The sequence below is a fragment of the Ranitomeya variabilis genome, chromosome 8 (genome assembly GCF_051348905.1).
Source record: "Ranitomeya variabilis isolate aRanVar5 chromosome 8, aRanVar5.hap1, whole genome shotgun sequence".
NCBI classification, from domain to species: Eukaryota; Metazoa; Chordata; class Amphibia; order Anura; family Dendrobatidae; genus Ranitomeya; species Ranitomeya variabilis.
In genome coordinates this window covers 19,812,855-19,835,624 of record NC_135239.1, presented here as the reverse complement: position 1 = coordinate 19,835,624, position 22,770 = coordinate 19,812,855, and the positions used below count along the sequence as shown (strand labels likewise).

Genomic DNA, 22,770 nt, shown 5'->3' with positions numbered 1-22,770 from the left:
CCGTTTACAGTGACATCATCATAGAATAGGTGGCCACGCAGGCACATATCCCTCATTTATTTCAACAGGAGCATCAAAATTTGCAGATCAAAGGTGTTGAATAGTTCTCAAAACTCCCATTGAAATGTATCGAGAGAGTTGTGAATGCGCAGTCAACCCTTCTATGCCTGTGTGCATGGCAGGACCCCTTTCTCAAGATATTCATGCTCACCATTTATGCTATATCCTGTCAATAAGCTTTAAATGTTCTGGATGGGACAATCCCTTTAAAGGATTACTCCTGCACCACTCGCATCCCTTCTGGAGGCGAGCGGTGCTGATAAAGTCCTGTCGACTGATGCCTACGCGGATGCGTGCAAACAATGGCAGGTGCACAATACCTGCTGGCCGCGCACACCTCCTAACGACAGGACGTCACCGGAGCAGCCCACCCCCTGATGCTGAAGTGAAAAGCTTTGGAGTTACCCTTTAAGTTTACGTTTATGAAATAAATAGAAATGATTGCCGTCATGCAAAATCTTAATGTACTCACTAAAATCCCCAAAAGACCCAGACAAAGATGATCATCACCACGTGTGTTTTGTTCTGTGTCTGTGTTCTGTGCCTTTTCATTCACACGCCTGTATAGTTGGAGGCTTTTGTGTTTCTACATTCAGTCCACATTCTGAGCATAGTTTATAAAAATCCATGTTATTCATTATTGGAGAAAATATGCTAGTATTATACATTTATTGTATCCCAGTAGGAGAGGTTTATGTAGTCATCACTTCATTCCTGGCGCCGGTGCCGTAATGTGTCCGCCCATTGGGGGTTCGTCCGGGATCACGATCATTTTGTTCCTAGCACAGTGCTGCTGGCGTTCATAGACATCTATGTGCAAAGCTTTATTCATAGCTTGTTAGTGATTATATAGTATTTTTTACAATTTTGCTACATACAGAGATAATAATTTCAAGTAGAAGTAATGAGGAAAATGAAGCTCACTCGGTATAATATGGAACATAATGATATCCTCTCCCCATCAGCGTACATACATCTGGCGGACTCTTCTCATCATGGATTACTCGGTCTACATAAAATTCTAACGCTAATTCCCCAAATATAAGCTACTGTGCAATGCAGACTGCACCTTATGCTGCACTTTCTTTCACATTTCCTTATTTCTTCTAATAAATGCCTATCTAAAAGTACATTGCCAGGCAAGGTCAGTGAAAATGCCGCGCAGTCTCCCAGCCGCGTTCTCCTAAGTGCTGGTGTCTGATTGAGGTCTGTGCACAACACTGCACATCAATATGTCTGTTCACTCCAAAGCTTTCATAGTTTTCCCTGTGAGCAGCATAAAATAGAGGAATATGCAAAAGCTATTCTTCATCTTGAAATTTTCCAGTCCATTTGCCTAAGGCTTTATGCTCCTATTCCTAATGAATTTCCTTAAAGGGCTTTTGTCTCCGCTATTTAAATGGATGAAATTGCAAAGTGCTTGTGAAAACAAGTAACTTTGCAATGTACCTCTAATTAAAAATCTTCTCTGTTGTCAAGAACAGAGGGATTTTGAACATTTACAGTATACTTCTGTTTGCCTCCTAGGCAAGGAGCTCATGCTTGCAAGATGTTTGCTATAGAACTTGCAAGTGTTGCACTGAGCTGCCTGTATCACCGGCTCTGGCAAGCTTCAGTGCCGCTGTGCTCCTCCAATGCTGGAGGGACAAAGATATGTCTGCTACCAACATGGAAGGACACACGTCAGACAGCGGTGCCACCATGCTGCTGGTCCGAACACTCAAACTTCGAGTGCACCACCGCTTGGCAAACAGGAGGCCATGAGTCAGGGAGAAGGTGCACTCCAGAAGAGAGGAGGTGCGGGTGCTGGTTGTTATTCATGATCTGATATCACAGCTAGAGCAGTGGGGGGAGGCTCCTGCTGCAGTCAGTTTCATTACAACTGTCGTGTGCCTGGATTCGAGCCCTTGATCTGTGCTCTGTGGTTGGCTTCATTTTCCACCGAGCCACAGCAGATACACCTTTTCTTCGGATGTGTTAGTTCTGGTATCCCTGTTTCGCTCAGTTTGATGTTACGGGTGTTTTTCATTTACTTTGTTTGTCTGCCCAGTCACCTTTCGGATGCGCCTTTTATATACTTTTCCCCTGCTAGTGTTTCCTGCTGGTGATAGTCTCTTTTGGATTCAGTCACTCTGCTGCAGATTTTGTTGGTTGCAGCTGTTTTTTGTGCGATTCCTTTATTCCTTAGGGAATTGCTGCTCTTACACTACCAGGTGCTTTTAAGGACATTCAGAGTAAGCCGCCGTCTAGTTGGGGCGCCATTGCGTTATCTTAGGGTGCCAACCTCCACGGTCAGGTAGGGACAGACCAAGGTCAGAGTAGAGCTTTTACTAGTCTCCACAGGGATCCGTCAGCGTTAGCGATTAGTTTCCCTGGGTTTTTACATTACCCGAGTGTATGTGCTTGTGCCGTCATCGTAACAGCCCAGGAAATGTCTGATCTGCACATCGAAGAATTATATTTACCATATATATCTCTGCAGAATGAGATCATGTTACCCATTCTCTTGATCTTCTTTTAAGTCCGGAATAGTTTCCACTTTTTTTTTTTTTTTTTACTTTTTGTATTTTGTTACATTTCTGTGCTCCTTCAATATTTCCATGATGATAAAAGCTCTGGTCAAACTGCTCAGATACTCCACACACTGCGCCCTTGAACGGGGGATTTGTACCTAATCATTGCCGTCCTCATCCTGTAATTAAACTGTAATGGAATTATGAAGGCTTCACGACGTACAAGAATTTAATTACTCTGCAAAATGTTTTGTTCCAGGTCGGTAAGGGCAGCTCTCAGAGTGTGCCGCCAACGCCGTCACTCGCTCCAGTCATATCCAATGCACAGAATTACAGCAGCAACAAGAGATCGTCTGCTCCGTCCTCCCAGAGAAACTCCGGTAATCCTCTCCGCTCCCTGACGCTTACTCCCTGGGGTATTGCTCCACAGCAGCAGGAGGGTCTCTGCTTCCTTGATGGAACCTCTTAATCCTTCCCCATCTCTACTAAAGTCTCATTGCTTTGCATTGTACATGAGCCGAGGTGATGGGGATGTTGGTGATTAATGGGTCGTCTGCTTCTAGAAGCCATAACCGGCCATTGTGATTTTTCCCAGGGTATTTAGTCTCAGGGCTATGGCAGCATTCGCAATTCTACTCTTATTGCAAACAGTCAGCAAACTTGTGGACAAATTCCCCCCCCCTAACAGGAAACTTCAGCTGCTGTAATGCAAGGGAAGCAGTTAGATTTACCATTCGCAGATGTCCCTACAGTTTACAGGGTATGGACCCTTCTAGAATGCAAATCACCGGAGCAAGCCTTGTGCAGGAGCAAAACAAGCAGAGCTTGATAATTGATCTCATTTTTTGGGATCTGCAGAATAGTGAGAACAGCTCTGGAGTATAATACAGGATGTAACTCTGGATCAGTAATGTAATGTATGTACACAGTGACTGCACCAGCAGAATAGTGAGTGCAGCTCTGGAGTACAATACAGGAGGTAACTCAGGATCAGTAATGTAATGTATGTACACAGTGATGGCACCAGCAGAATAGTGAGAGCAGCTCTGGTGTATAATACAGGATGTAACTCAGGATCAGTAATGTACTGTATGTACACAGTGACTACACCAGCAGAATAGTGAGTGCAGCTCTGGTGTATAATACAGGATGTAACTTAGGATCAGTAATGTAATGTATGTACACAGTGACTGCACCAGCAGAATAGTGAGTGCAGCTCTGGAGTGTAATACAGGATGTAACTCAGGATCAGTAATGTAATGTATGTACACAGTGACTGCACCAGCAGAATAGTGAGTGCAGCTCTGGAGTATAATACAGGATGTAACTCAGGATCAGTAATGTAATGTATGTACATAGTGACTGCACCAGCAGAATAGTGAGTGCAGCTCTGGAGTATAATACAGGATGTAACTCAGAATCAGTAATGTAATGTATGTACACAGTGGCTGCACCAGCAGAATAGTGAGTACAGCTCTGGAGTATAATACAGGATGTAACTCAGAATCAGTAATGTAATGTATGTACACAGTGGCTGCACCAGCAGAATAGTGAATGCAGCTCTGGTGTATAATACAGGATGTAACTCAGAATCAGTAATGTAATGTATGTACACAGTGGCTGCACCAGCAGAATAGTGAGTGCAGCTCTGGGGTATAATACATGATGTAACTCAGGATCAGTAATGTAATGTATGTACACAGTGACTGCACCAGCAGAATAGTGAGTGCAGCTCTGGGGTATAATACAGGATATAACTCAGGATCAGTAATGTAATGTATGTACACAGTGACTGCACCAGCAGAATAGTGAGTGCAACTCTGGGGTATAATACAGGATGTAACTCAGGGTCAGTAATGTAATGTATGTACACAGTGATGGCACCAGCAGAATAGTGAATGCAGCTCTGGTGTATAATACAGGATGTAACTCAGGATCAGTAATGTAATGCATGTTCACAGTGCCTGCACCAGCAGAATAGTAAGTGCAGCTCTGGAGTATAATACAGGATGTAACTCAGGATCAATAATGTAATGTATGTACACAGTGACTGCACCAGCAGAATAGTGAGTGCAGCTCTGGAGTATAATACAGGATGTAACTCAGGATCAGTAATGTATGTACACAGTGACTGCACCAGCAGAATAGTAAGTGCAGCTCTGGAGTATAATACAGGATGTAACTCAGGATCAGTAATGTAATGTATGTACACAGTGACTGCACCTACAGAATAGTGAGTGCAGCTCTGGGGTATAATACAGGATGTAACTCAGGATCAGTAATGTATGTACACAGTGACTGCACCAGCAGAATAGTGAGTGCAGCTCTGGAGTATAATACAAGATGTAACTCAGGATCAGTAATGTATGTACACAGTGACTGCACCAGCAGAATAGTGAGTGCAGCTCTGAAGTATAATACAGGATGTAACTCAGGATCAGTAATGTAATGTATGCACACAGTGACTGCACCTACAGAATAGTGAGTGCAGCTCTGGGGTATAATACAGGATGTAACTAAGGATCAGTAATATAATGTATGTACACAGTGACTGCACTAGCAGAATAGTGAGTGCAGCTCTGGAGTATAATTCAGGATGTAACTCAGGATCAGTAATGTAATGTATGTACACAGTGGCTGCAGCAGCAGAATAGTGTTATTCCTTGTTTTCTGATTCTAGGTATAGAAATGGAGCCAAGAGTGGTTGAAATAAGCCGGGTAAGTCCTGATAATATAACACAATAGATATTTACTTTATATCTGTAGAGGTGACATAATAATTGTTCCTCTTATTCCTCCAATATCCAGGGCCCCAATGATGCTTTAGGTATCAGTATAGCAGGTGGGAAGGGGAGTCCGCTGGGTGACATTCCTGTGTTTATTGCCATGATTCAGGCCAGCGGTGTCGCAGCTAGAACTAACAAGCTGAAGGTTAGTATTTGTAGTTTTGTCTCTTCGAAGATTGAATAATCATTTAGGAAATTACTTAGCTAATCATATCTGTACTGAATCTGAAACCTATAAGTACATCTTAATAGTAGGGAGCTGTCGGTGATTTTGCTGTTCCCTTTTCTTGCTATCTCAGGTTGGCGATCGGATTGTCAGTTTTAATAAGCAGCCACTGGACGGGATGTCCCATGCAGATGTGGTCAATATACTGAAGAACGCGTATGGCAGCATCATCCTACAGGTACGTTGGCACTTGTCTGAGCAGCAGATAATTGTGGCGCTCGTCTGAGCAGCAGATAATTGTGGCGCTCGTCTGAGCAGCAGATAATTGTGGCGCTCGTCTGAGCAGCAGATAATTGTGGCGCTCGTCTGAGCAGCAGATAATTGTGGCGCTCGTCTGAGCAGCAGATAATTGTGGCGCTCGTCTGAGCAGCAGATAATTGTGGCGCTCGTCTGAGCAGCAGATAATTGTGGCGCTCGTCTGAGCAGCAGATAATTATTGTTCTGGATCTATGCTCCATTGTATACAATGCAGCCTTCATTCTTTACCACTGATCTCATGTTGCTTAACAGCGCTCTGAAAACCTGGAGATTAGTAAACGCTTTCAGCATCCTGCTCTCATCTGAAAATTGCAGCGTGCGGCCGAGACACGACTGGATTGGCATTGAATGTAATAAGCGTCCAGCTCGCTGGGCTGCGATGAATGCCATCCTCCAATCTCCTCTTCTGCAGAGTCTATGAATAAATTAATGAAACTGTTAAAGGGAATCTGTCACCGGGATTTTGCCACCTAATCGAAAAGTAGCTTAATGTAGAGACATTTACCCTGATTCCAGGAAAGTGTCACTCAATGGGCTGCTTTCTGTAATTTTGATATAATTACGGTTTCATCAGCAGGAGATTATCATTAGAGGACTAGTACACCTGCTGTAAAGCAGTCCTCTGTATAACCCCCCCCATTCACCACTCATCACCTTTCTGCCTATGCACAGTGTATGCAGAAAGCTGCCAATCAGTGGTGTGGGTGGAGTTATACAGCACTCGTGAATATGGAGGACTATCTGGCAGAAGGTTTAATAGTCTTCTACTGATTATGTCCTGCTGATAAAGCAAAGATTCTATCAAAACTTGAGTAAGCAGCCCTGTAAGTGACTCATCACAGCAATCAAGGTTTCTGCCCTTAGATCATGCCGCTCCCAGATAGGGTAGCAAAAACTTGCTGACAAAATTTCTTTGTAAGAAAGGGATAAACTTTGGAAGGGATGGTACATAACATTTCGCCATTCCCCTTCCTGTGTCCCCTACTGGCCCTCTCTTCATACAGGATGATGATGATGATGATGTCATAGTGACATCATCACAGGTGGCAGCTGGAGCATCATTGTCGTACATGACGCAATAGTGACCTCAAGAGGACAGTGGTGGGAAGAATCAAAAGAATGGCCGAGGTGAGTATATAATATTTTAGCATTTGATCAGTAAGACGACCCCTGTAGGGCCAAGATCCAGTGGTCTTTTATATGCTTCATCAGGGAATGGTTATAATCAGTGACTCCATCTGATCCGCACTGTCTGCTGTAGTTTCCAGTAGGCACACAAGACTATTTGTGTCACAGACAAAACACATAATAATTTATATAAAAAAAGAAACAAAAACCATAATATCTGCACAATTAAAGAGAAGAAATCACTGGCGATGGTTGTCGTTCAGTGTAGTCCAGGATTGCATTCTGTGCACATTGCCGTAGGTGCTATTCTCTCCCATGTCTTAGATTACCCCTCACTTGGCTGTCGGTCATAAAGTTATAGACTTGGAGGGGAAAAGGACTAGACCTCTAGTGCCAACTATTGGAAGAAGCAATCCTAAAAGTAAATATTGACCCTTTAAGAGACAATTTGCATATTTAATTTCCCAGAGGAGCATACATGGCGTATAAGTCTCCTTACTCTGACATGCCAGGGCTGGCTTCTCCCTCTGCACAAGGAGAAACGTTAACTCTAAAATCCTTGTTTTTGTTTTCAAATTCTTCACAACACCTCTAGACTTTGTTTAAAGGCACCTGGCATCCCCTTTAATTCCAGGCTTGGTTGTTTTACCATTTTGTCTATGGACACGCAAGGTGGATTTTCTTCATTTTCAATCAGCGCAGCGGTAGTGTTGTATCAGCGGGCGATCTCAGCAGATACATCAGTTCATTTCACATCTTATCGTGTTCTGCCGCTGCTAGGTCGTATAATTGTGTCCCCCGGTGTAGAAAACCCTCCTAGTGTTTACCGCCAGTGCGGAGAGTCCACATTGTGCAGATGCTGCTGGGAAAATAGAGATTAGTCGCCATTTAATTTGCCACAGCAGGTGCTGGAGTGAGATAAGGGGATTGCACATACCTGTAGGCTGCCCCGATACAGACCCCATCTGATAACCCCCAGAATGCGGAGATCCGCAGCCCAGCACCTGATATTAGACATGGGCTCCCAGCATTACGGCGATGGCCGGCTGTGCCGTGTACAGAGAGTATTACTACAGCCAGATACTTCCTGCTGATAAGTGTAATAAGGTGAATATATCTGCTGCTGTTTACATCTGGATAATATGGATGAGGTGGCCATATTGGTATCTACAACATCTCTGCTTCAGGAAAATGGCCGTCGCGATCTCCATCTGCGCACGCGCGGCATCCCGCGGCCATTTTCCTGAAGCCCCGGGAAGCGGAGCACTCCATCTGCGCACGAGCGGCCTCAGGAAGATGGCCGCCGCCACGGAAAAGCCGGTGAATAGCGCAGATCGCGCTCTTTGTTTGCCGCTGTGCAGTGCATTCGGCAGTTGCGCATGCGCAAAACATTACGCCAACACCGGGAAGATAAGCAAGAGGTGGGGGAGAAACAGCCATTTCACCACGCCCTTTTGACCAGACCAGCGTGATTGACAGGCGAAAACGGCGACTTTGGTAAGGTATTTCGGCAGCATAGGTGGGGAATCAGGGGACAAAAAATACACTATTGTAAAGCACAGCTCTGCCCTATTTAACGGTATTTTTATCTCATACTGAAAAAACGGGGTGACAGGTTCCCTTAAGCCAATACAGCCTATCCATTATTACAGATTGGTGACATCACTGAGAATGCAGCCTATCCATCACTAGAGAGCGGTGACATCACAGAGAATGCAGCCTATCCATTCAGTAGAGAGCGGTGACATCACTGAGAATGCAGCCTATCCATTCACTAGAGAGCAGTGACATCACTTAGAATGCAGCATATCCATTCACTAGAGAGCAGTGACATCACTGAGAATGCAGCCTATCCATCACTAGAGAGTGGTGACATCACAGAGAATGCAGTCTATCCATTCAGTAGAGAGCAGTGACATTACTGAGAATGTAGCCTATCATCACTAGAGCGGTGACGTCACTGAGAATGCAGCCTATCCATCACTAGAGAGCAGTGACATCGCTGAGAATGCAGCCTATCCATTCAGTAGAGAGCGGTGACATCACTGAGAATGCAGCCTATCCATTCACTAGAGAGCAGTGACATCACTGAGAATGCAGCATATCCATTCACTAGAGAGCAGTGACATCACTGAGAATGCAGCCTATCCATCACTAGAGAGTGGTGACATCACAGAGAATGCAGTCTATCCATTCAGTAGAGAGCAGTGACATTACTGAGAATGTAGCCTATCATCACTAGAGCGGTGACGTCACTGAGAATGCAGCCTATCCATCACTAGAGAGCAGTGACATCACTGAGAATGCAGCATATCCATTCACTAGAGAGCAGTGACATCACTGAGAATGCAGCCTATCCATCACTAGAGAGCAGTGACATCACTGAGAATGCAGCATATCCATTCACTAGAGAGCAGTGACATCACTGAGAATGCAGCCTATCCATCACTAGAGAGCGGTGACATCACTGAGAATGCAGCCTCTCCATCACTAGAGAGCGGTGACATCACTGAGAATGCAGGCTATCCATCACTAGAGAGCAGTGACATCACTGAGAATGCAGCCTCTCCATCACTAGAGAGCGGTGACATCACTGAGAATGCAGCCTATCCATCACTAGAGAGCGGTGACATCACTGAGAATGCAGCCTATCCATCACTAGAGAGCGGTGACATCACTGAGAATGCAGCCTATCCATCACTAGAGAGCAGTGACATCACTGAGAATGCAGCCTATCCATCACTAGAGAGCAGTGACATCACTGAGAATGCAGCCTATCCATCACTAGAGAGCAGTGACATCACTGAGAATGCAGCATATCCATTCACTAGAGAGCAGTGACATCACTGAGAATGCAGCCTATCCATCACTAGAGAGCAGTGACATCACTGAGAATGCAGCATATCCATTCACTAGAGAGCAGTGACATCACTGAGAATGCAGCCTATCCATCACTAGAGAGCAGTGACATCACTGAGAATGCAGCATATCCATTCACTAGAGAGCAGTGACATCACTGAGAATGCAGCATATCCATCACTAGAGAGCAGTGACATCACTGAGAATGCAGGCTATCCATCACTAGAGAGCAGTGACATCACTGAGAATGCAGCCTATCCATCACTAGAGAGCAGTGACTGCAGGGATTTATAATATAGCATGCAGTTCTCTTGTTTGCTGGGAGCTTTCGGTGCACAGGGAGACATGACAGTGTGTACTGGATGGAGCACTGCTTTGTCTGACACCTTTACATCTCTGTTATACAGGAGGTAATTGGGTGAAGCCGGATTCTCATAGTCTTCTCTGCATCGTACATTGCAATTTAATCAAATCTGTGCAGGAACAATGAATCTATTACCAGTCGTGTTCTCGTTGCGGTCGGTATCGGCTGCAGGATGCATGATGACATTCTCCTCTGTTTCATCTATGGACTATGGGATAATGAAAAGCCAAGTTATTAATACTGTCGTCTCCAGTTGTATCGCAGCGCCCTCTGCAGTCATCTCCTGTGCGGCTTATTGAGCAGTTCCACAAGCGGCTGCCCCAGCACATCCCTGTGCACTGAATTACAGCCTGAATGGAGCCATTTGTTATATTGATGGAGCTCGGCAGGGACACTAAAGATGGGATTGCAGTGTTTTATCGTCTAACTTTCTCTTATGTCCTAGGTTGTCGCAGATACCAATATTAGTGCAATAGCCAGCCAACTGGAGAGCATGTCACTGTGCCAGAACATTACCTCCGAACATCAGTCCGAGGAAGGGGAGTGAGTATATATGTATCTCAGAAAGGAACGGTCAGTGTTCATATTAATTCTGTATGACAAAAGAAAATTAAATATATACACCGTATATAAAATACTTACTGGTCAGCTATCCACAATCCAATCAATACAACTACAAGAGGGGAGAGCAGTGACATCACTGAGAATGCCGCCTATCCATCCGCTAGAGAGCAGTGACATCACTGAGAATGCAGCCTATCCATCACTAGAGAGCGGTGACATCACTGAGAATGCAGCCTATCCATCACTAGAGAGCGGTGACATCACTGAGAATGCCGCCTATCCATCTTCTAGAGAGCAGTGACATCACTGAGAATGCAGCCTATCCATCACTAGAGAGCAGTGACACCACTGAGAATGCAGCCTATCCATCCACTAGAGAGCAGTGACACCACTGAGAATGCAGCCTATCCATTCACTAGAGAGCACTGACCTCACTGAGAATGCAGATTATCCATCCACTAGAGAGCGGTGACATCACTGAGAATGCAGCCTATCCAATCACTAGAGAGCAGTGACACCACTGAGAATGCAGCCTATCCATCCACTAGAGAGCAGTGACACCACTGAGAATGCAGCCTATCCATTCACTAGAGAGCACTGACATCACTGAGAATGCAGATTATCCATCCACTAGAGAGCGGTGACATCACTGTGAATGCAGCTTATCCATTCACTAGAGAGCAGTGACATCACTGAGAATGCAGCCTATCCAATCACTAGAGAGCGGTGACATCACTGAGAATGCCGCCTATCCATCAGCTAGAGAGCAGTGACATCACTGAGAATGCAGCCTATCCATCACCAGAGCACTGACATCACTGAGAATGCAGCCTATCCATCACTAGCGAGTGGTGACATCACTGAGAATGCAGCCTATCCATCACCAGAGAGCACTGACATCACTGAGAATGCAGCCTATCCATCACTAGAGAGTGGTGACATCACTGAGAATGCAGCCTATCCATCACTAGAGAGTGGTGACATCACTGAGAATGCAGCCTATCCATCACTAGAGAGCGGTGAGATCACTGAGAATGCAGATTATCCATTCACTAGAGAGCAGTGACATCACTGAGAATGCAGCCTATCCATCCACTAGAGAGCAGTGACATCACTGAGAATGCAGCCTATCCATTCACTAGAGAGCACTGACATCACTGAGAATGCAGCCTATCCATTCACAAGAGATCAGTGACATCACTGTGAATGCAGATTATCCATCCACTAGAGAGCGGTGACATCACTGAGAATGCAGCCTATCCATTCACTAGAGAGCAGTGACATCACTGAGAATGCAGATTGTTCATTCACTAGAGAGCAGTGACATCACTGAGAATGCAGCCTATCCATCCACTAGAGAGCAGTGACATCACTGAGAATGCAGCCTCTCCATTCACTAGAGAGCACTGACATCACTGAGAATGTAGCCTATCCATTCACTAGAGAGCAGTGACATCACTGAGTGCAGCCTATCCATCACTAGTGACCACTGAGAATGCAGCCTATCCATCACTAGAGAGCAGTGACATCATTGAGAATGCAGCCTATCCATTCACTAGAGAGCACTGACATCACTGAGAATGCAGCCTATCCATCACTAGAGAGCACTGACATCACTGAGAATGCAGCCTATCCATCACTAGAGAGCAGTGACATCACTGAGAATGCAGCCTATCCATCACTAGAGAGTAGGGACATCACTGAGAATGCAGCCTATCCATTCACTAGAGAGCAGTGACATCACTGAGAATGCAGCCTATCCATCACTAGAGTGACCACTGAGAATGCAGCCTATCCATCACTAGAGAGCGATGACATCACTGAGAATGCAGCCTATCCATCACTAGAGAGCGGTGACATCACTGAGAGTGCAGCCTATCCATCACTAGAGAGCGGTGACATCACTGAGAATGCAGGCTATCCATCACTAGAGAGCGGTGACATCACTGAGAATGCAGGCTATCCATCACTAGAGAGCAGTGACATCACTGAGAATGCAGCCTATCCATCACTAGAGAGTGACCACTGAGAATGCAGCCTATCCATCACTAGAGTGACCACTGAGAATGCAGCCTATCCATCACTAGAGAGCGATGACATCACTGAGAATGCAGCCTATCCATCACTAGAGAGCGGTGACATCACTGAGAGTGCAGCCTATCCATCACTAGAGAGCAGTGACATCACTGAGAATGCAGCCTATCCATCACTAGAGAGCAGTGACATCACTGAGAATGCAGCCTATCCATCACTAGAGAGTAGGGACATCACTGAGAATGCAGCCTATCCATTCACTAGAGAGCAGTGACATCACTGAGAATGCAGCCTATCCATCACTAGAGTGACCACTGAGAATGCAGCCTATCCATCACTAGAGAGCGATGACATCACTGAGAATGCAGCCTATCCATCACTAGAGAGCGGTGACATCACTGAGAGTGCAGCCTATCCATCACTAGAGAGCGGTGACATCACTGAGAATGCAGGCTATCCATCACTAGAGAGCGGTGACATCACTGGGAATGCAGGCTATCCATCACTAGAGAGCAGTGACATCACTGAGAATGCAGCCTATCCATCACTAGAGAGTGACCACTGAGAATGCAGCCTATCCATCACTAGAGTGACCACTGAGAATGCAGCCTATCCATCACTAGAGAGCGATGACATCACTGAGAATGCAGCCTATCCATCACTAGAGAGCGGTGACATCACTGAGAGTGCAGCCTATCCATCACTAGAGAGCAGTGACATCACTGAGAATGCAGCCTATCCATCACTAGAGAGCAGTGACATCACTGAGAATGCAGCCTATCCATCACTAGAGAGTAGGGACATCACTGAGAATGCAGCCTATCCATTCACTAGAGAGCAGTGACATCACTGAGAATGCAGCCTATCCATCACTAGAGTGACCACTGAGAATGCAGCCTATCCATCACTAGAGAGCGATGACATCACTGAGAATGCAGCCTATCCATCACTAGAGAGCGGTGACATCACTGAGAGTGCAGCCTATCCATCACTAGAGAGCGGTGACATCACTGAGAATGCAGCCTATCCATCACTAGAGAGCGGTGACATCACTGAGAATGCAGGCTATCCATCACTAGAGAGCAGTGACATCACTGAGAATGCAGCCTATCCATCACTAGAGAGTGACCACTGAGAATGCAGCCTATCCATCACTAGAGTGACCACTGAGAATGGAGCCTATCCATCACTAGAGAGCGATGACATCACTGAGAATGCAGCCTATCCATCACTAGAGAGCAGTGACATCACTGAGAATGCAGCCTATCCATCACTAGAGAGCGGTGACATCACTGAGAATGCAGCCTATCCATCACTAGAGAGCAGTGACATCACTGAGAATGCAGCCTATCCATCACTAGAGAGTGACCACTGAGAATGCAGCCTATCCATCACTAGAGTGACCACTGAGAATGCAGCCTATCTATCACTAGAGAGCAGGGACATCACTGAGAATGCAGCCTATCCATCACTAGAGAGCAGTGACATCACTGAGAATGCAGCCTATCCATCACTAGAGAGCGGTGACATCACTGAGAATGCAGCCTATCCATCACTAGAGAGCAGTGACATCACTGAGAATGCAGGCTATCCATCACTAGAGAGTGGTGACATCACTGAGAGTGCAGCCTATCCATCACTAGAGAGTGACCACTGAGAATGCAGGCTATCCATCACTAGAGAGCATTGACATCACTGAGAATGCAACTCAGTCTTTCATGGTTACTTCCAGGTCCTCTGTCCCCCAAATCATTCACCTGGAGAAGGGTCCTGATGGTCTTGGATTTAGTATTGTTGGAGGATACGGGAGCCCGCATGGAGACCTTCCGATATATGTGAAGACCATATTCTCTAAGGTAAATGATTACGGCACAATCACAATAATTGTGCATGTGAAACCTTGACCTCGGACTGCTGCTATGTAACCCTTTATATGCTTGATTAAATAAATGCAATACTTCAAAGGCTAAATGAATAGAGTGGAGTTTCTTCACATTGACTGCACTGCCACCTGCTGGTTGATGCAGGGAACAGCACCGTACTTATTCACCTCTGTAATACACAGGAGGAGGGTCATTTTTTACGCTTTCTATTGGCCAGATATAAGTAGGGCACTCTTGTCATTATAAACTATGCCTGCAGCGTCTGATTACTTCCTCCCTTTCATTTCCAAATCCATTGTTTCCCGTATATTGTACAAATCTCCTCTTCATCATGTACTGTGAATCATATGCACTGCAGATATTCGGCATGTGATGCTCTACCAGCTGCTAAATTACTGACACCCCAGCTTTCCAATAGAGGCAGCTGTGTTCAAAAGCGTTGCCCGGATGTGCTAAGTCCTAGTACCGACGGCTAGCCTGGACCGTCCACATGAGCGCCCACAGACCGAAATGTCTCTGCATCCAGTGATTCCTGCGGATATAAAATCTATATATTTTTATTATTGCTCCACTTATCACCTGACGACTTTTATTCTGCATATAAGTAGCTTAAAATCAGCTATGATTGGATGAGCTGTGCCCCCCATGGTGTTAGGGCCCACTTACAGTTGCTCCCCCTATAGGTATGCTGCTGGCATTATGAATTTACAGGGGTAATAATATAAGCCCATGTTTGATAAAAACCTGATTTCTAAAGACACGAGATGGAAGTAACATGAAGTGACTGCTGGCAGCGCATTCATCCATCTCTGATCTGCATATACAGGTGCTTCTTACAAAATTAGAATATCATCAAAAAGTTAATTTATTTCCGTTTTCAATATAAAAAATGAATCTCATACATTATATAAAGTCATTACAAACAGAGTGATCTATTTCAAGTATTTATTTCTGTTAATGTTGATGATTAAGGCTTACAGCCAATGAAAACCCAAAAGTCATTATCTCAGTAAATTAGAATACTTTATAACACCAGCTTGAAAAATGATTTTAAAATCTGAAATGTTGGCCTACTGAAATGTATGTTCAGTAAATGCACTCCATACTTGGCCGGGGCTCCTTTTGCATCAATTACTGCATCACTGCGGCGTGGCATGGAGGCGATCAGTCTGTGGCGCTGCTGAGGGTTTATGGAAGCCCAGGTTGCTTTGATAGCAGCCTTCAGCTCGTCTGCATTGTTGGTTCTGGTGTCTCATCTTACCCTTGACAATACTCCATAGATTCTCTATGGGGATAAGGTCAGGTGAGTTTTCTGGCTAACCAAGCACAGTGATACTGTTGTTTTTACACCAGGTATTGGTACTTTTGGCAGTGTGGACAGTGGCCGAGTCCTGCTGGAGAATGACATTTCCATCTCCAAAAAGCTTGTCGGCAGAGGGAAGTATGAAGTGCTCTAAAATGTCCTGGTAGACGGCTGCGCTGACTTTGGTCTTGATAAAACACAGTGGCCTACACCAGCAGATGACATGGCTCCCCAAACCATCACTGATTGTGGAGACTTCACACTAGACCTCCAGCAGCTTGGATTGTGGCCTCCACTCTTCCTCCAGACTCTGGAACCTTGATTTCGAAATGAAATGTAAAATTTACTTTCATCTGAAAACAACACCTTGGACCACTGACAACAGTCCAGTTCTTTTTCTCCTTGGCCCAGGTAAGACGCTTCTGGCGTTGTCTATTGGTCATGCGGGGCTACAAGTGTCACATTCCTTGTGTCAGCCAATGTCCTGGAGACCTCTGTGCGTGGTGGCTTTTGAAGCAATGACTCCAGCAGCAGTCCACTCCTTAAGGCTACGTTCACATTTGCGGTCGGCGCCGCAGCGTCGGGCGCCGCAGCGTCGCCGCATGCGTCATGCGCCCCTATATTTAACATGGGGGCGCATGGACATGCGTCGCACTTGCGTTTTGCGCCGCATGCGTCCCTGCGGCGCCCGCGTCCGGGCGCAGAGGACGCAGCAAGCTGCATTTTTGCTGCGTCCAAAATCAATGAAAAAAAGGACGCATGCGGCGCAAAATGCAGCGTTGTGCATGCGTTTTGCTGCGTTTTTGTTTGCGTCGTGCGTTGCGGCGCCGACGCTGCGGCGCACAACGCAAATGTGAACGTAGCCTAAGAATCTCCCCCAAATTTTTTAATGGCCTTTTCTCAACAATCCTTTCAAGGCTGCGGTTATCCCGATTGCTTGTGCACCTTTTTCTACCACTTTTTCCTTCCACTCCACTTTCCATTAATATTCTTGGATACAGCACTCTGTGAACAGCCGGCTTCTTTAGCAATGACCTTTTGTGGCTTCCCCTCCTTGTGGAGTGTGTCAATGGCGCCTTATGGACATCTGTCAGGTCAGCAGTCTTCCCCATGATTGTGGAGCTACTGAAACAAACTAAGGGACCTTTATAAATGCTTAGGAAGCCTTTGCAGGGGTTTTTTGTTAATTATTCTAATTTACTGAGATAATGACTTTTGGGTTTTCATTGGCTGTAAGCCATAATCATCAACATTAACAGAAATAAACACATGAAATAGATCCCTCTGTGTGTAATGACTCTATATAATATGAGATTCACTTTTTGTATTGAAGAACTGAAACAAATTAACTTTTTGATGATATTCTAATTTTGTGAGAAGCACCTGTATGTAAGTCTTACTGCCCATCACATACAGCACGGCTCTAGAAAGCAGACAGTCTGTTCTGCCATATTAATCAGATTAGTCACTTTGGGTGCAGGACCTTGTGCAGTCAGTCTAATTTTGATGTACTATAATTACGTCTTATTACTTTTTTTTTCTGGATCCCTTTTGATTTACCTTCTCATTGTTATCCAAGGGCGCCGCCGCAGTGGACGGGAGACTAAAGCGAGGAGATCAGATTTTAGCGGTGAACAGCGATAACTTAGAAGGCGTCACTCATGAAGAAGCTGTGGCCATCCTAAAACGCCAGAGGGGAAACGTCACACTCACCGTCTTATCGTAATCACAAACCATCGTACGGTCGGAAGGTTGTCAGAGGCCAAAGTCCTAGGCAGGATACTACTCTGTACTCTGGTGTCTGTAGTGCCACCACTGATGGCTGTGGACTGTCTAGGACTATGCTGCCTCTGCTCAGTATATCAATCCGCTAGTAATGTCAGAATCCCAACACTGCTACCTTAAGCTGATAAGTCTTCCAGCCGAGTAGAATATGAGGCCGTTGTGCGTCCTGTGTCTCTGCTGAATCGCCAGCGAACCTTCCACCTTCCGTCCTTGCACTGTTGGGATATGTGTTATATTCGGACTAATTGGTTGTAACAGATTTTAGTGACACGCGTCTGCGACGTCCTCTTTGTCGCCAGTGTCGTCCTTGTCGCCAGTGTCCTTGTCACCAATGTCGTCCTTCTCACCAGTGTCGTCTTTGTCACCAGTGTCGTCCTTGTCGCCAGTGTGTCCTCGTGTTGCCATTTCCGGACAAACACAAGATTGTGAAGCAAGTCGGCTTCCTTACACACCACCACATATAGGGGGCAGTAAAGCTGCTGCTGCTATCTAATACACTTTGTGTTTTAACTCTACACGTTTGCTGTCAGTGAATGGAAATATTTTAGCTGAAAGTTTGTCCCAATCCAATTGGCGCAAGTGCAGGGCTTGTTACGTTGCATGAAAGCTCTATTGTCAGGTTTTAAGCCTCTATATGTTTACATTCACTGACCGCATGCAGAGATCTTAGTAGGAAACACAAGTGTATAATGTATATTTTAAATAACAAAGCCCTGCATAGATATTTGGGGTTCAAAATGTGTTACCCTAAATATTGAGTGTCCTATTTGGCAATCTAATTCTACCTCACTAGCTGAGTAAAAAAAAAAATATATATATATATATATATATATATACATATATATATATATATACTGTATATATTTAGGGGTTTTTTTTTACTCTTTTTCTCCATTCACATTCAAATCTGCTTTTAACGTTCTGCCGGCTGCTCATGTAAACAGCTGATTATTGCAATGCAGGATCTTCTATTCAGCTTTGGATGTGACTGGAGAAGAAAAACTGCTACATTGTGTCATTCCCAGTGGGCAGAATGTGAGACACAAAGTTCTTGTATCATTTACTATCCGGATTGTTCCATACAGTAGTTGTGTGTAAGGACAGCTGATTGTTCTATATAAGGTGCCTACAAAAAGCGGCTCCAGCAACCCCACTCATCTCCACGTCCACTGGTGACCTTGCACTAAACCAATCACTTAGTAATGTACCTTTCGTTGCACTGCAGAGTGTCGCCATATCCCGCACATCTCCTGTACTGCACAATCTATACACTGTCCTATCGAGGTGTCATCTACACAGCGTCCCCCACCTGTATCTGTATATAAGGTAATGTTATATTCTATTTAAGAGAAAAAGAGCTACTGTAATTTTTCAGAAGTCTTATGTATAAATTGTGAGCCGCGCTGCTTTATTCGGGGGTAGAGATTATTTTTAGTATTTAATTTTTTTTTTTGCTAAGTCCACTGGTAATGGAAACCAATGAACCGACTATACAGGCAGAGCACAAGTGAAGCTTCACCACCATAGTAGGCAGACCTAACGTTTGACCTGTTTGTGATATCTCATCGTTTTCTTTTGTTTGAATTCTTGGGAAAAATTATCTGTTGCTAACTGGAAACCATCCACAATCAGCCGCTCTGCTGTTTTCAGATCCTGTTTTGGATATTTGAGAGTTTATGACTTGGACTGTATGGAGTGTTTGGTGTAAGCGCTGGGCCACGCTATTCATCAAAAGTCCTGAAAAGTTGCTCACTATATGTAAAAAAAAAAAAATTTCACAGATCTGTAAAGAGCAACTTGTTGTTCATTTCCATTTAGCAACAGGAAAAAAAGTAAAAAAAAAAAAAAAAATTAAGGTAAAGGTAGAAACCCTAACGATAAGACATAATTTGGTGATGAGAATAGCAGAACTGTTAATAACCAATTGTTGACACTTTCCATTTAACAAATGAAAAAGAAAAGATGAAACCACAATGTATAGCTAGAGATTATAAAAGTATGACCTCATTCCGTGAGCAGCTTGTTGACCGTTTCCATTTAGCAGAGGAAAAAAGTAACAAAAATAAGTTAAAGCTAAAGGTTGTAAAGAGATATTCCATTCCAATTTGTATCCCAGATCGGTCAGTGACTAAATGGAAACTGTCCACAAGCTGCTGTTAACGGATCTTCAGTTATTCTCACTAAATGATATTACTTTGCTATTTCAACTTTTCTTTTTCAGTTACTAAATAGAAACTTTTTACAAGAAAAACATAAAATAAGTTAAAGCTAGAGATGATAAAGCTGCTGAATATGGATCCGCTGTCGATAAGGGACAAGCTCCACTTTCCATAAAGCTGCTAATTGCCCTCTAGTAACTGTACTAGTGGGGCTGTGGGGGAGGACATTCTGCTACACACAGGCGACTTCCTGTCAGGTTGGTTGCCTTTATTACCAAACTTCATTTATGGAAGTAGTGTTCCTATTAGGCCTCTTTCACACTTCAGTCGTTTGGCGTCAGTCACTTCCGACAAAGTGACGGATCGACGGATCCGTCACAATTGTTGAAAAAACGGATGTAACGGATCCGTTTTTTTGACGGATCCGTTACTCGGGGGTTGTATATACTTTTTGGAGCATGCGCAATTGAAAAAACTTTAAAAAACGGATTGGGGCGACGGATCTGCCAAAAAACGGATCGCGACGGATCCGTCGCCCATAGGTGGCCATTCTATGAAATGACGGACGCGACGGATCCGTCGCGATCCGCCATTTCAACGGAGACAAAAAACGTCTAGATGAATGTCAATGTCTAGATGACGTCCGCTAAATTTTGACGGATCCGTCGCATGACGGATGGAACGGACGACCATCCGTCACAATCCGTCGCTAATGCAAGTCTATGGGGAAAAAAACGGATCCGTCGAAAAAAAAAACGGATCCGTTTTTTGAGGAAAATGACGGTTTTAGACTGACGCCAAACAACTGAAGTGTGAAAGAGGCCTAATGGAAACCCGAACACAGTACTGATATTTGTGAGCGATGTGAGTAGTAGTGTGTTAAGATGTAGTCCTCCTAGACCCCGCTCATCTTTGCTGTATGGATTTTTTGCATTGCCTCCTTCCATGTGTGACCTTGGGTTTTGTAAATTCTGCCTCAGTGATAAACTTCTATCAATGCTTGCAGGTTGGCACCAGCAACGAGCGCACTGTAAGCGAGCGCACTGTATACAATGTAATTGATTCCATGACTGGTGCCAACGTTTAATGGGATATTCTGAGAAGTCATAGTTATTACCTGTGCATATAGGCAATTACTACTTCTTACTATAAGAATGAATATATAAACCCGCTGGGTGCCCTTATGTCCCTGGTGCCAACCCTCAGTGTGGACATGCTTTCCACTAGGGAATAATCCCCTCCAGATTGCAGCTCTGCGTTATCTTTCTAAAGCATGTGCCAAATTCTGCAATTAGTGATCTTGGCGCAGCGGAGGATTGCAGGATTTTCCGATCCGTGAATCGGTCTGTACTTTTTATTTGTAGGGTCGCTCGTCTGTCTTCTCAGGTGATTTTCTTTTTGCTGTTGTTTATAGGTTTATTACGTCGGGGCTGATTATATCTGCAGGCCTGCAATACGATCATGTGATCAGAATGTTTTATTACACTTATGAGATTTTAATAAAATGTTTACTTACAGCGCAGTCTGTGCAGTATCCTGTCTACATGCTGCACTGTGTGCGTCTCCTCTTCTTATAGGGACGGCTCCCATATTGTCTGTACTGATGGCGGGTGACCAGATTGCAGTGCGGATTGACGTCGTAATTGGGTAATGAATCACTGGGCACCTTATCATATCAAATCTGTGATGTAGATGAGGTCATATATGGCAGGTGGTGCCTGCTGAGCCAGGACATGGGGATGAGGGAAGTATTGGGGTTCTGGCTCTACACTGTGGTTGCTATTGTATGGATTGTTCTGTGTGGGGGACACATTGTAATTGGCGCTCTATTGGGGCACATGGTGATTGGCACTATATTGGGGGCATATTGTGACTGGCACTTTATAGGGGGTGCAGTGTGATTGGGACTATGTTGGGGGAGCGTTGTGATGGACACTATTGGGGTGCAGTGTGAATGGCACGATATTGGGGTGCAGTGTGAATGGCACGATATTGGGGTGCAGTGTGAATGGCACGATATTGGGGTGCAGTGTGATTGGACTATATTGGGGTGCATTGTGATTGGGACTTTATTGGGGCGCAGTGTGATTTGCACTGTATTGGGGGCACAATGACACTATATTGGGGTGCGGTGTGATTGGCACTATATATTGGGGCGCAGTGTGATTGGCACTATATATTGGTGCACAGTGTGATTGGCACTGTATTGGGGCACAGTGTGATTGGCACTATGTTGGGGCACAGTGTGATTGGCACTGTGGGGCACAATGTGATTGGCACTGTATTGGGGTGCAGTGTGATTGGCACTGTATTGGGGTGCAGTGTGATTGGCACTGTATTGGGGTGCAGTGTGATTGGCACTGTTGGGGCGCAGTGTGATTGGCACTGTTGGGGCGCAGTGTGATTGGCACTGTATTGGGGCACAGTGTGATTGGCACTGTATTGGGGCACAGTGTGATTGGCACTGTATTGGGGCACAGTGTGATTGGCACTGTATTGGGGCGCAGTGTGATTGGCACTGTATTGGGGTGCAGTGTGATTGGCACTGTGTTGGGGCACAATGTGATTGACACTGTATTGGGGGCACAGTGTGATTGGCACTGTATTGGGGGCACAGTGTGATTGGCAATATATGAATAATGCCCCCTAGTTTCCAATATAAGAATATTAGATGTCACTTTGTACCTAGGACTGCAGAAATAATGTCAGAATTTTCTACTTAATATTAAATGGGGTGTAATAACGAGATGGAGCTCAAGGTATTTCATGCACATTGTGTCCAAGTGAAGTCTGATACTTGACGCTGCGGTCATTACCAGTCTTTCTCCAGCAGATGGCGCACTCATCA

General features: G+C 44.9%; 1 protein-coding gene across 2 annotated transcripts in view; it reads left to right on the top strand.

The window, feature by feature from the left end:
* Positions 1-21,439, top strand: part of PATJ (PATJ crumbs cell polarity complex component) — a 208,714-nt gene extending 187,275 nt beyond the window's left edge. For both annotated transcript variants that reach the window (XM_077277129.1, XM_077277128.1), the window contains 7 exons: positions 2,833-2,953; positions 5,254-5,291; positions 5,382-5,504; positions 5,659-5,763; positions 10,640-10,737; positions 14,525-14,648; positions 17,558-21,439. In XM_077277129.1, the coding sequence (XP_077133244.1) occupies positions 2,833-2,953; positions 5,254-5,291; positions 5,382-5,504; positions 5,659-5,763; positions 10,640-10,737; positions 14,525-14,648; positions 17,558-17,704 (756 nt within the window). In that variant the 3' untranslated portion in view covers positions 17,705-21,439. The remainder of the gene's footprint in view (positions 1-2,832; positions 2,954-5,253; positions 5,292-5,381; positions 5,505-5,658; positions 5,764-10,639; positions 10,738-14,524; positions 14,649-17,557) is intronic.
* The last annotated feature ends 1,331 nt before the right edge of the window (positions 21,440-22,770 follow it).